A 14,654-nucleotide genomic window follows, 5' to 3' on the forward strand; every position below is an offset into this window, starting at 1 on the left:
ACAGGTGTCAGCTTTGTTTTAGTTTGTGTCAATGTGCTGCTGTGAGGTTTGGGGTTAGTAATTGACCGATTTGATGCTTTGGAAGACTGTAATGTCATGAAGACGTCAGGAATCTACAAGCACAGGAGGACTGAGGAGAACCTTGATGACTAAGATGACAAAGCTTCTCAGTATACGAGCAGAGAGGGCGTGGGGAAATTTCAAACGTAGGGAGTGGAGTGGGGTGGGGTGGGGGGGAGCCTGCAGGTTAATAAAGAGAGGGAGAGAGTGAGGATCCCCTCTGTATATGAAGAGATCTGCAAACCTTCATGACTGCGTGAAGAATCTGGAACCCTTGGTGTAAGGTGCTGCAGAGTCGATCAACATTTGGGAGAGTTCCTGTTGCTTTTGCCATGGACTTCAGCGTGGTGTTGCTGTCCTTCCTGCTGGTGTCTCTGAGCTGGTCCAAAGCAGCTGTCATTACAGGGGTGAGTGGGACGTTTGCAGCTCTAAAACTTGCCAATGTAACTATAACACATATATGAATTTTGAATACAAATATGTTTGAAATGATCCAAAATTGTTCTTTTTTTTTAATTTAAAATTTAAAGTAAATCTCTGAAATTTCAGCAATAAAGTGTCCTAGTAATTTTTTTGTTTGTGATAAAGTTTGTTCAATATTTAGATTTTGAAACTGGCTTTTATCTTATATATATATATATACATATATATATATATATAACATTTCAGGAATATAGCTGTTGATTGCAAAAATGTTTCATATTTATATATAATTATATGCATTTATTGTTTAACATTTAATACAGTAATAGTTGTTCGCAAGAAGCACATCACAGCAAATCATTTTCATATTAAATCCATTAAAAATGATTAATAAAATAGTTAGCTTTCTCGAACTACAAAGAAATATTGAAACCTCGTGGAAGATGTAAATCAACCTATATACAATCAAAACAGAACAGCTGGTGTTTCTAGATAATTATCTTTAATTGAATTTCACATGACTGACAGCAGACCACATCCTCCTCCGCTTCGTCTTCTGGAAAAATCCTAAAGGAAATCATCTTAGTCTGCCAAGTACTAGTCATTTATAAATCAATTACCAAATGACTGATGACTGAAGAAATGTCATGCTATTCTAAATTAATATAGAGTGCCTCTATTACAACAATGGCATGCAGTTAGATCCATTATGCATATTTTTCAATTCAATCAATTTTGTAAGTTATTTGTTATGGTGCTAACTTTTTGTACCTCATTGCCCCGCAGGCCTGTGAGAGAGATGTGCAGTGTGGTTTTGGTCTCTGCTGTGCCGTCAGTCTTTGGCTGAGTGGTCTGAGAATGTGCACCCCAAGAGGAGCGGAAGGGGATGAATGCCACCCTTTCAGCCACAAGGTGGGTCCAAAAAAAACAGCTTGCAAAGGAGCTAATACATTTTTTTATATTACAATACAAATAAAAGTATCAGAATGTGTTATTGCAAGGTTATATGACAGACCAAGAGGGAGAAGATGAAAGCTGTGAGATAAATGGGAAAATAATAAAAAACATGAAAATTTGTATGTATTTAATCCCCCACTTTCTCAGAAATATGTAAATAAAAAAACTGTATTCATTAGCGAACCTGTCATACGATTTAGTGTCAATATAAACTGTACTATTTTTAAAAGGCTTAGATGAGTCCTAGAAAACATTATTGAACAAAAAACATCATGATGACCAAGGAGTACAGCACACAGGTAGGGAAGAAAGAAGAGAAGAGCTGCTGCCAGGTAAAAAAGAAGGTTTGAACATAGATAGTCTATTCAACCATTGAAATGTAAAACAAAAAGTATTTTAAAAGACACGATTGTCCACTTAACCTGAAGATATAGGCAAGGAGAGCATAAATCAAACAAGCAGCCAAAAAACCCTTGATACATCTAGTGGAGATGCAAAGGTGGAGATCTCAGAAGGGAGAATGTGTCAACAAGACTATAGTAGAATAGAATAGAATAGAATAGAATAGAATAGAATAGAATAGAATAGAATAGAATAGAATAGAATAAAAAATCCCTTTATTCTCCCACAATTGGGAAATTGTGGTGTTTACAGCAGCAAAGGTTATAGTAGAACTCGTCACACAATGTGTACCTTAGAAAAGTGTATAAAAATAACAGGAAAATAAAAAATAAAACAAATATATTATTGTACTCTATGGTGCTTTTACAATATAAACACTCTGTATCTGGATAATTAAAAATAATTAATAACAGCTGTGGATATTTTTACAGTTATGCATATGTGAAAAAGACAGCAGCATGTTATTTAACTGACTAAGACAGAAACTGTGCAAAAATTAGCATGAATGTCACAACTTATTGAGTTTGTTGGGATCAGTCATGGTTATAAAGTCTTAGAGCTGCTTGGATTCTGGATATTAGTGATACTCTCGCTATAGGAGGGAGGGAATGCTGTAAATATTTTGAAGGAGGTTCTCTGGATGATGAGACAGAAGTTTTCTTTCCACTTACACACAGACCTCTATGTGTAGGGTTAAACCCCATGGCAGTATCATGCAATAGGAATACTTTGTCTCAGTGGGTACATGGAAGGCTCTCAGATGTTGGAAATAGATGAAGCTACACACAAAAAAATCTATTAGTAAAACAACAGCTCCAAATAACTAAATTCGGTTCAGAAACCGAGGTAGAGCTTGATATTTGAAGTTCACAAATAGACCTATTTTAAGTTCTTTTAGACCTGACTTATCATTGCCTACTTTGCACATAACAGTCACTAGTTATCAAAATTACACAAAGTACAGTAGTCCATCCATCCATCCATCCATCCATCCATCCATCCATCCATCCATCCATCCATCCATCCATCCATCCATCCATCCATCCATCCATTTAGCTGTCATAGCAGCCAAATGTAGATATAGAAATTCTTTCTTTCTTTCTTTCTTTCTTTCTTTCTTTCTTTCTTTCTTTCTTTCTTTCTTTCTTTCTTTCTTTCTTTCTTTCTTTCTTTCTTTCTCTTTGTGGCAGGAGCATGACAAAGTAAAAAAGTTTAAGATTGGTGAATACTTTTTTTTAGGACCATTACCATTGCAGTTATCTTCCAGCATCTCTGTGTCTCTTTCAAACACCCACACAGGAGTTATCACACGTTCAGATTGTATCAAGTGCTGGCAGGTTGGCTATAGCCCCGGAAAACCTGCTGATAACTGCAGAGGGTATTGATCTTGTCCCTAGCGAATGAGGCGATTAGAGTCATATATCTGTTTGATCATCTAGACCTGTGAGCAGATTGTTTAGCAAGGACTGAATCCATCTCTATAGTTTAATAAAGAAGACAATTTAATCTCTGAAGCTCCAAACGTTAGCTGATAAAAGTTTGAAAATGTCAGAACCAATCCGCTGATCCCCACCTTCTCTCTATTGTCTCTCTTTTGTGCCGTTCAGGTGCCATACGCTGGGAAAAGGCTACATCACACCTGCCCCTGTCTCCCCCACTTGGTTTGCTCCAGGTTTGATGACAGCAAGTACAGATGTACCGAAGACTTCAAAAACATAGACTTTTAACTGATGGCCAGATGCTCGAACGAATAGCAATCAAGATAAACAGGCTGTGGATCACAATCGTCCTCAACAACTTTATTCTTTCTTTATGTACTATGCATTAAAACACAACATATGATGTAACAGCATAGTGCAATTCATTGTAAAGCACCACGGTTGGTTCTATCAAGCCAAGGTTTACTATCAAGATGTTTGTGAACCATGCATTTCTATTCTGCACACTTTAAGCTAATTTATCAATAGAGATGTACATAGAAATATATATTATTGTCAATAAACCTATAAGAATATGCTCTCCATGTAAAACTGTACCAAATATCTTTAAATGTTTTATTATGATAATGGCCATTACAACAGTGTTGTTATGTTAAAATTCTGAGTAATAAAGATAAACTTAGATGGAAGTTTCAGGTGAATATATCAAACAACAGATTTCCCTAAGAATAAAACAAGGCTATTCTAGATAGTTATGAAAAGAATTCAGCAATGTCTAGAAAGGAATTATTTTTTTTACCCCCAGAATTTGTTTTAATTTGCTCCTAACATAAACATTACTCAGAGTTGGTCCTATGGACGCTCTGTCACCTTCTATCCTACTAATTCTTTTTTCATGTGGCCTAATTTTAATACTGGTAATATGAGAAATGTCAAGAATTGTAAAGAAAGACAAATATTCAGGAAAATGGAATGTTTGTTTTCCTATTTTGTATAAATAGTAACTGACTATATAATATAATTACATATAACCACATTGCTCATAACTATGAACAATGTTACTGACAACAATTAGAAAATAATTAATTGTCTACTAAATGTTAATTGATAATAACAACGTAATAACAAAATTGTACTAAAATTGTACTAAAATTACCAAAAAATGAAACTCCACTACAACATTAACACTTGCTGCTTCATGCAGTATTCTGAGTATATGTGCTCAGACCTATTTGTAAAGAACATTAAGTCCTTCCTATGTGTCTTCCACTCCTTAAGTGGAATCTTTCTTAATTTATGCATGCTTTTTTTAATTAGTCGTCCATGTGCAAAATATAATTGGTAACACAAAATTAAAGCAATGCACCACTATAGCAAAGACTTCCAACCAAACAAAAGTCTAACATTCAACTTGTAAACTATGAACATAAAAACTAAACAAAGAAAAAATATATTGCCAGCTATTATTAATCAATCTATGAATTTTGGATTTCAGTAAATCTAACTCACAGTTACCAGTAGTTAAAGGCTGAATTTTTCACAAATGTTGGCTAACACAGGTTAAAACTGAAGACCCATGATAAACAGAAAATAATGTAATAGGGGAGTCATTACTTTTCATTGATCTATAAGTTATGCTGAAGTTTTGACAAATGAAAATCTAAATGATTAATTTGGCTTAAATGCAACACAAAAAATAAGTATCTAGTGTTATAGTAAGAGGCTGAATAAAGTTTGTGACTCAGGTGAAGTAATGACTACGCAAACTAAAGTTAAATTGATTTGAATTATATATAAGTAAATCAAATTCTCATATCTAGCTTTTAAATATATACAATTGAAAAAATGCCCTTGATAATTATTGAGGAAGAATCAATAGAGTTTCAAATATTATACCTTTAATTAGGCACAAAGCTGACAGGTATGCAAACCTTTTAATTAGTCTAAAAAACTGTCTGCAGTAGAATATTCAGTTTTCTATTGTCAGGATGTAGGAAAATGTTGGAAAGAGAGTGTCGGAGCAAAAAAAAAAAAAAACAGCAGAAAAAGCAATTCATCCTTGGAAAAGAAAGGACGACCAAACTAGCAATGACGAGCTGTGATTGTCATAGGATGCACAGTTAACACCATCCATCTGTAGAAAACCACAACAGATTGAACTCTCCACACAATAAACTCTTTCCCCCATTTAAACATGAAGACCAGCTCTGTTTCTTGCTGGCAGCATAAATGAGTATCTGTCCAAAAGCACCATTTAGGTCACCAAATCGTTGGAACAATAAATTTCAATGTGTATTTACACTTCAAGCTGGCGTGTTCTTGCGGTCTGTTGAACCTTGAATGACAGTGCAGGTGGGCAGCATCTTTCTGCTGAGCAAGGAGGTTGGGAAAAGACAGACGGAGCCTCTCCTCATGGCTCACATGCAGACGGATGACCGTTGGAATTTCTCTAACAGTGAGCGGCTTGCTATCATTAGTGTGATGAAGCAAGATTAGATGCTTCAGCTTATGTTGTGAACTGCTCCCATGTATCCCTTAATTGTGTTGGTAGATTCCTGTTTAATCTTTAAGTATGACTTTTCTACATATATATTTCAATTTACATGTGGAAGTTGGGCTTTTTGTTAGCTACATGACAGATGCGGTTTAATGATGTCAATACCAGCATCGCCATCACTCTGACGTCAGCAAATACAGACACGTCAGCACCCAGGGGAGAAAGAAAGTAACTGCTACAACCACATCATACACAGTTCAAGCAAGCTGCACTCAGCTTTGTGGTTAAACAGTGTTTCACCATCTGCTACACATTCGAGGTATAAATGAGGAGATTGTGGCCTTCGCTGGAAAATGCCGAGCCATCATCAACACTGGTACCTTCTCTCTGCATGGCCCAAACCCATGACATCAACATGAGTGCCTGTGCTGGAGTCTCATTAAACCAGTACAAAGATGTGAGTCACACCGTTAAACCACAACATTTGTCATATATCATCTCTGCTTTTTCTCAACCCAGAGTAAACAGCTGTTGAGTTCTCTGACGTCAAAACTTTCTAATAAAAATAATGAAGCAGGAGTTGGTTTTTCGCTTCAGCTGTAAAGCTGTAAAATACTAATAAACCTGTCATATGCTTTGTCATGGTCTTCTGCTCTGTGCACCACTTTGGCTATGGTCAACTGCAACAAAAACCTGAGTTTACCTGAAATCACATTAAGTCCAAATTCACCATATCTGTGTGAGCTGGTGAAAGTCCCTTTTAACACTCCCTCTTTGAAGCATATTTGTGTAAATTCAGTGAAATACCTTAAACATGTCCTGAGACATGTTTGGGCTAAATCTCTCCAATACAATAGTTACTTGTATAGCTGTAATCTGAATGTGTTCAAATCATTTAGACCAAAGGTTATAAATTAAAAGATGGGAAAAAAACATGTTTATTTATTCAATATTAATTAACTATGTGTTTCTGTTTATTTCCTATAGAAAGTACACCTGGTCAAGTGCTTGGTTCTCTCTCAGACAAAACATTACCAGAGCTGTTGCTTCCCCTAATTTTGGAAAATATTTCTTTTTTCTCTGTCTGTTTCCTGAATGAAGCTACTTATAATTGCTACCATAAACTATTTGCCCTCATTGTTTTTCCTGAATAATAACAGAACTCGTGGTAAAGAGGTAATTTCTTTCAAAATAAGGCTGAAGCTTGCTTTTGCATTGGGACAAGATTGGAGTGATTGCTGGCATATTTTAACTGCCACTCCCTGGCTTCCTCTTTTTAAGGCTTTTTAGGCATTTCTGTCACTTGTGGACTCAGGTTGTTGTCCATGTTATAGGTGTTTGTTTTTAATAGTTAATCAGTGCTTTATTAATAGTTATATGACATTGTGTCTGTGTAAGTCTGGATGAAGCTTGTCTACCTGCTACCTCCTCCGCTCCCATGGTTTTGGCAATTGTGTGGGATTGCTATGTGTGGCTTATGTTGGACTGAATGGTCCTTTTTCTTTTAGCTTATAAGTCAAAGAGAGTACTGCTCCAGTACTCTTCCACTAAGCTACACAAGTTCCATGTACACCTGCATGTGCCACTGCTATGGCAAAATCTGTGATCTGTCTAATAATGTGACTCAAGCTCCTGCTGTGGTAGAGTCCCCTCTCCAGTCTGCTGTCTACTAACCCTAACATCTAAGGATTCATACCTAAAGCTAAAGTCACAAGATTAATACCTAAACCTAAAGAAATATATGGTGAAATACATGTAGCGCCTCCTGGGGTCACAATATAGACGAGCTGTAACAGTGCCACGCCCAGCTCTGCTTCCATAACCAGAAATTCTACACCTTCTCCTTCAGATATTTAATCATAATGGCTCTTATGAACTGATCGAACTCCATCATGTCCTTCTAGTCTACTGCCTCCTTAAATATGGATCTCCTGATGAGCAGATGAGAGACAGATGGTGCAATCAGCTCCGGCTCCAGGAGATCTCGTACGCCCTCTGGTGGAGAAAGTGGACAGACCTCCAGATTCATTCAGTAGACCAGGTGGCTGCTTAGATTGCAGTGAGCTTGCCTGCTTGGCGAGGTCAGCTCGGATGGCCATCAGCACTGCAAGGCAACTGTAAACCTTGGTCTTTTCAACTTCTTCTCCCTTAAGAGTGAAGGGTACCTTGTGCAGGACATCCTGGTTGACCATAAACTAGAGTTTTTATCTTTACTAAAGCATGGCAAAAAATTGAATGATGTCATTCCATATAAATGCTTGTCATTTTTTACTTGGTCAGTCCTTGTGAATCTGGCTGAGGGGGAGGTCTCACAGTAAACTATGGCAAGAAGTGGTAGAAATCGCACCAAACATTCTGGGAGAATTTAAAATTCATATAAACAATCCCAAAAATAATAATAAATATCACTTCATGTTTTTTTATGTATTTATTACTGATATTCAAGGCTGCACTTTAAAAAATTAAATGCTTAAATTAAATTTCTTTTTGTATACACTCGTGTATACAAAATGACAAAATAAATCTGTCTAGGTCTAAGTCTATGTTGGACAGCTTTGGACTGCAGTGAACATCAATTTTCCAACATATATTGACGCACTTGTTGGCTGCAGAGTGGATCCACTTTCTCTTTCAGACCATAATGTTTTATCATTCAGTGTTAAACTCTCACTCTCCACATCTAACCTCACACAATGTAATTTAACATGAAATTCAGCACATCTGTTTGGACAGTTTATCTTCTTATATCAATAGCCTCCTCAGTGTTGACAGGTTTTCTCCCCCAGATGAATTGCTCTTACACTACTCCACACTAAACTACATCTGTTTCATTCACTCATTCTGCACCTTGGTTCACTTCCACCCTCTATCTATTAAAGGCAAAAAGACATCAGATTGAAAAACTCCACAGGCAAATTGGTCTCATTTTGCAAAGTTAAATGCATGCTACTCATATTCTTCACTATAAATACTTAAAGATTGTTCTTGTAACGTATTGCTAGACCTACTTGAGTAAAATCACTGACTACTGCATCTTCAGGGCGTAATTTGAATTATTCCAAAACCAGGTAAACATACAGTAAAAGGAAATATAGTACAGGACAGCAAATGCTTTACCATGTCCTAGAATATATGTAGTTCTCACTGTGAGGATTGGTTTTCTGTGTTTTAGCAGAAAAGAGAAAACAAAACAACAGGCTATTTTTGAAAGTATTTCTTCTCCATGAATTCGCTCTTTCATATCCATTACATTAATTTGTATTCTTTATGCATTTGAGTCTTTCAAATACCAAATTTTGCACATAAAATCTGTCATCATCATTTCTAAGAAGTAATCCGATGCTACTATCCAACAATTAATTAAGTAATGTCTTGGAGGATTACTTTTATTATTTTACTTTAGTCAATAAATGTTGAAAAAGTGCTATACTCTTACTTACATTTTCTTTTCTTACTCTGCCCACCTTTGCCCATCCCCCAACATTGTGCAACACCTTGCTATCATTATTCTCTCCCAAAATCAAACATGTCCCTCAGCTTCCAGCCAACTCTGCTCCCATTTCATCTCTCCCTCTCTCAATTAATGTCAGTGTTTCCCCTTCCCTCAGCCATTGAGGTCTCCAAATGTATTAAAAAATCTGCAATTTGTCAATCAGACCCTTTTCCTCTGTAACTCACATCCACGTACTTATTTTCATTTCAAATCCAAAATAGAAACACATCCGTTCAAACTATATTAATCTCTCTGATCACAACTGCATTGTTTTATTCAATTTGCATAAAAAACGTTTTCTTATGTCTTGTCTGTTTTTGTTTTGTGAGATGTGTCTTGATTATTATTATTGGCCTTATATCTTTACCCACAAAGCTTTAGCTTTACAAAGTTGTCAGTCAAAAGTGAAAAGCATAGGATTATCTGAGCAGTCTTTTCTTTTTATTATATATATATATATATATATATATATATATATATATATATATATATATATATATATATATATATATAAAACCACCCAATAACACACATCTGTNAACTTTTTAAAACCACCCAATAACACACATCTGTCCCCAAGCAGCTCCAGACAATCTGATAACGGGAATGGATTTGGAATTTTCCTTGACAGAAATATCCCAGACCTTTCACTGGTGCAGCTATTGCTGCCATCAACTTTGTTTAATAATTTTTCTTCTTTCAGTAGAAAGCAGAACCAGGTGATGTGATTGGACATGATAGATTCTATTTCAGCTGTCTTTGCCAACAAAACCTTTTTAGTGGAGGAAGTTTTTATTTAATGTCAGTTTTTGTGAATATGTCACAAAAGAAACCATAATAGTTTTAATGCTGGAAAACGAGGTCGAGAGCTTAATATTGATCGGTTCTCAGAACAGGGAAGGTTTAGGTCGCCACTGATGTAATGCTGCAGGCACTGATAAGAATGAACACTGATACAAAATTAGATAACATGATGACCTGATCTTGCGGGCCTGCTGACATCCTTTCATGTGAACAACAAAAACAGCTAAAAACTCACAGAAAAGGTTATTTCATCGCCTTTAACACTTTTATTTTGTGCTTTAGATTTTCGTGCAAACATCATATCAAAAGCATATAATGGGGAATTTAGATAACCAAATGTAATCATCATTACAAACAACTCACAGAGGAGAATTTTTTTGATCTAGGAGTCCAACTTCATGATAGGTCGACATTTAATTAAACATGTTTTATACATTTGAATAATCTTTACAGCCCCCTTCACCCTGACAACTCTGCATAAAATTTAGTGCAACCAACTACCACTAGATTTGAACTTAAAATCAAGAGTCTATCCGTGGAAAAATTATTCTTAAAATCAATTAAGCCTTTTTGAAAAGTCCTCTGAGTGATTAAGTGAGGTAAATAAAAAGCACTATGGAGAACAAGAACAGAGCAAAAAGTCAAAAATAAAGCTTTGGAGAAGTTAAAAGCAGAATTAGTTTATAAGCAGCATCATAGGCCATGAACTTCTCATATGGTATGCTCAGTCATCATCAGACACTGAAAATAGTTTGGCAATGCAAACCTAAAAAGATTTGGCCGCTCTTAGTCATGCAGTTTATAGAAGTCTATAGATTTATTTTTTATGAAAAGCCACTGCAAAAAAAAAAAAAAAAATAAATTAAAAACCAGATGCTCCGTTTACTACTAGCAATGGACAAACTGTGGAGGAAGCTGCTGTTTGCAAGTTAGAACATATTTTATTCAGCAGTAAGAAGCAAGCACCCAAGAATTGATTGGTGGATGGATTGGGCTGAATTCAGGGGGTTACAAGAGAAAACCAAAAAACTGGAACCAAAGGACTTGACACTAGACAACTCTAAACATGACAGAAATAACTACAGATGATGACATGGCTCAGAGCAAAGCATATCAATAAACTAGAACATTCACAGACACTCTATAAACTGACTGAGCTTCAGGTTTTTAAACATGAATAGGCAGAGAAAATCAGTACATGTATGAAGCCAGAAGAGCCACCCTAAAAGACAAGATATTTATAGCTACAATTGCTGCATGGGTATTTCTACAAAATAATGAGATGGGAAAGTAGAACACAAATATAATACCTCAGAATTTGGATTACAGATAAATTTGGAAAATCGTTTATCCTGTACAATGCATTGAAGTTTGTGGCTTTCACTTGTGTCAAGTGTGAAAATTAGAGACATTAAATGGGTATGTAAATGCTCAAAAGGCTGGGACATTTCAGTCATTAAAAAATCAGAGCTGCAGTGCCAACATGGAATACTCCACCTGACCACCATTGTCTGTTCTTGTTATGTGTTCTCCCAGATTAGCATAAAGCTCCTCAGGTTTCTGGTGAGGTTTAAAATCCACTGTTGCATAGATAATATCTCTTGTTTCCTGAAAAAAAAAACAGTCAGTTTAGAGATTGCATTGTAGAGGAAGCTCAAAACAACGATGTCTCCTTGTAAACCTGACAATGAGTCAGTAACTACTGGTTCCCACTTCTGTACCTACCAGGGCTTCTTGTTTCCCAGACTCACTCAGAGTTGTTCCAAAAATGTCTACAAAACAGGAATGAAAACAATTACATTGACTGGCCCCTATATATCATATAAGAAAGAATAATTCATCACTGTCACTGAGACAGTAACATCAGAGGTAGGAAAATGCTTACTTGACTTTTTAAGTTTCGATTTGACTTTGCAGCAGACGGCACCAATCATAGCAACAGCAGAAATCACGGCTGTGATGGACACAATGATAAAGAGAGGGACACCAAAATTCCAGGGAGATCTGAAAGAGAAACAGGTTTTAAAATTCAGCCACAACTAACAAAGACATTATTGAAAATAAATATACATATATATATATATATATATATATATAAATGTAAAAATAAAAAAACACAAAACAATGCTTAAAGATTAGACCTGTCCCTGTTGTCCTGTACCAGAACATGTCCAGTAGAATTCAGACCTGCTGTGGAGCTGTTTAAGGCACTGATTGTTGTTGTGGTTTTCATTGGAGGCTGAGACTGGCGGTAGTAATCAGAAACCTCTGCATAATGCAAGACACAAGATTTGCAAGTTAAGATTTCAGAGATTAGAGTAAGACCTAAAATAAAACGTTTTCCTTTGCACCTTGATATATAATATTTGCATCATAAATTATAGGTTAAACATGTTTATTTAGGTTTACTTACCGAATATCTTCACATAGTAGTCAGCATAAATGTGGGTCTGGCTACCCAGAACACTACATCTGTAAAAACCTGCGTCTTCAGCCTGTACATGGGATATATTAAACTCAATCAAGCCATCTTTCTCTGTTGTTGTAACTCTTCCTCTCAGGGAATCAAAGGTGTACCCTGCACTGTCCAGCAGTTTGTAACATCTTCCAGCATACAGTTTACAACATGACTTATTGTAGCTGTTGTAAAATGGTGGATAGATGAGTCTCAGTAAAATGTGCTGAGGTTCCTTAGTCCTCTGCCGTGCTTTTAGGAGGAAGCTATCTGGAAAAGAAAGATTAGTTTTAAGATGCCTTTTCTAATTTCATTAGCAGAACATTTCCTACTTTTCTCTGTTAACCATACCTTGTATAAGACAGATAAATATGATGAGAACCTTCATCTTCTTAGTAGCAGCACCTGTGAAGAGGTTTTCTTCTTGTAATATCCTTCTCAGAAAAAAGAAAAGGGAAGTTGTTTGTTCACCAGCTAAAAAAAACAAACATATGACTGGAGGTTGTCTGAGAAGATTTTTATTTTTGCTGTTGCATAATGCAGAAACACTTTTTTAAATGAAACAGATGGCAAGAAGCTTAATTGTAGGTTTTATAGCAAACAGTAGAGATTGCTTCCTGACAGTGCTTATTGCTTGTTTTCAATACCCCACAATGTCTTAAATATGTTTAAAAAGATCCACTTATTCTTGCAAATTCTTTCCATGATAATGTTCTTTAACTGCTGATGAAAAATGTGTGTGGAGTTATAAAAATAAGTGACATATGTTCATCCAGAACTTGTATCTATCGTTAAGCATTAATGATACCTTCCCAGATGTCCTAGTTAACCAAAAGCCTTGTGCTTTTATGTTCCCCATTAAACAGCACAGGTGGCAGCTCTTCTAGTTAGTTATTGCTTTGTTTTTTATTAATGGTCATTGGAATAATATTAGGGGCCAATGTGCTATAATTGAGTAAATAGATAAGTATAAAAAATTAATTTATATGATATGATTCTAACAAAAGACTTTCATTTTTTGTGGCAGTAGTGGCTCTTTTTTTTAACAGCAGGCTGACAGTAAAGGGGACATGAGACAAGGGGAAAGACATGCGGCAAAGGACCACAGGTTGGACGCAAACCCGGGTCGGCCAGGTCAAGGACCAAGGCCTCCATACATGGGTCATGTGCGCTAACCACTGCAACACCAAAGTACTTCCATTTATTGAATTCACAAATAAAAAAAATAGAATCTATTTGTTTTGAACTATTCCATAAATTTAGCATGTATATTGACTGAGGGGTCCAAATGCCCTTCTAATAATTCTAAAAGTACTGTAAACACAAAAATGAGACAAACTTATAAAACACATGCAAAGGAAAATATACAGCAATCACAGAAAAGTACAAGCAGTGCAATTATAAAAACTGCTACAGACACATAGATGAAGCTATTACACAATGAAAAACTAATGCAAAAAGGAAGATGCTGCAAAATGAAGTAGCAAATATAACAGAAAGTTAGGAAAATCAGCAAACTAGATGTGGATAGCAGAACTGCCTTAGATAATCAGGGGCAGACCCTTTGTAAAGACATAAAGGGAGCGCTAAAAGAGATTTAAGCTGATTCTGATTTGGGCCAATCATAGCTTCTATTCCTGTTTCTAATTCCATCACCTGTTGACAAGTCAACAGTAAGAACTCTATCCTGGGTAGGAAAGAAATTCCGGACTGTTGAGACGCACACGGGTGATGCAAGTCAAGGCCGTGACTACAACCTTCTGAAAAGGAACTACATAAAACAAAAGCTACACAAATGCAGTGAATGCCTGAAACTGAGGATGGTGTTTACATTTGCATGTGTCACACTCAGTACAAGTGAAGAAATTGTGTATTTTTCTCATATTCCATGAGGTGGGCTGTGCCTGTCATGGAAAGGATTGTGAAAAGCCTTATTGTTCCTCGTATAGAAACATCAGGAGAAACTGTTGAAAGGAAGCATCAAGCTTTGTCTTCCTACCTCTTTCATTTGTGCAGCATTTTTCAAACAGCACTTATGCCTATTGCTGATGCACTCTCACTTTGGCATAAGCATCCTTACCGATTGTCCAATTGTCCAATTCTATGTGAGTTTTTTTGCTTTGA

At 36.1% G+C, this 14,654-nt stretch overlaps 1 protein-coding gene across 1 annotated transcript; it reads left to right on the forward strand.

Moving 5' to 3' along the window:
* The first annotated feature begins 320 nt into the window (after window positions 1-320).
* prok1 (prokineticin 1) lies at window positions 321-3,870 on the forward strand. Its single transcript, XM_015379076.1, has 3 exons — window positions 321-467; window positions 1,270-1,395; window positions 3,450-3,870. The coding sequence occupies exons 1-3, from the start codon at window positions 393-395 to the stop codon at window positions 3,567-3,569; spliced, it is 321 nt and encodes a 106-aa protein (XP_015234562.1). The 5' UTR covers window positions 321-392; the 3' UTR covers window positions 3,570-3,870.
* Window positions 3,871-14,654: the final 10,784 nt, after the last annotated feature.

Source organism: Cyprinodon variegatus, unplaced genomic scaffold (genome assembly GCF_000732505.1).
Source record: "Cyprinodon variegatus isolate N-32 unplaced genomic scaffold, C_variegatus-1.0 Scaffold185, whole genome shotgun sequence".
NCBI lineage: Eukaryota > Metazoa > Chordata > Actinopteri > Cyprinodontiformes > Cyprinodontidae > Cyprinodon > Cyprinodon variegatus.

What these genes read in the sequence shown, in the direction of transcription:
- prok1 (XM_015379076.1), top strand. Translation starts at nt 393, where the DNA reads ATGGACTTCAGCGTGGTGTTGCTGTCCTTCCTGCTGGTGTCTCTGAGC. An exon ending in AAGCAGCTGTCATTACAGGG is followed by an intron (nt 468 to 1,269) that starts GTGAGTGGGACG and finishes ATTGCCCCGCAG; the next exon opens with GCCTGTGAGAGAGATGTGCA. An exon ending in GCCACCCTTTCAGCCACAAG is followed by an intron (nt 1,396 to 3,449) that starts GTGGGTCCAAAA and finishes TGTGCCGTTCAG; the next exon opens with GTGCCATACGCTGGGAAAAG.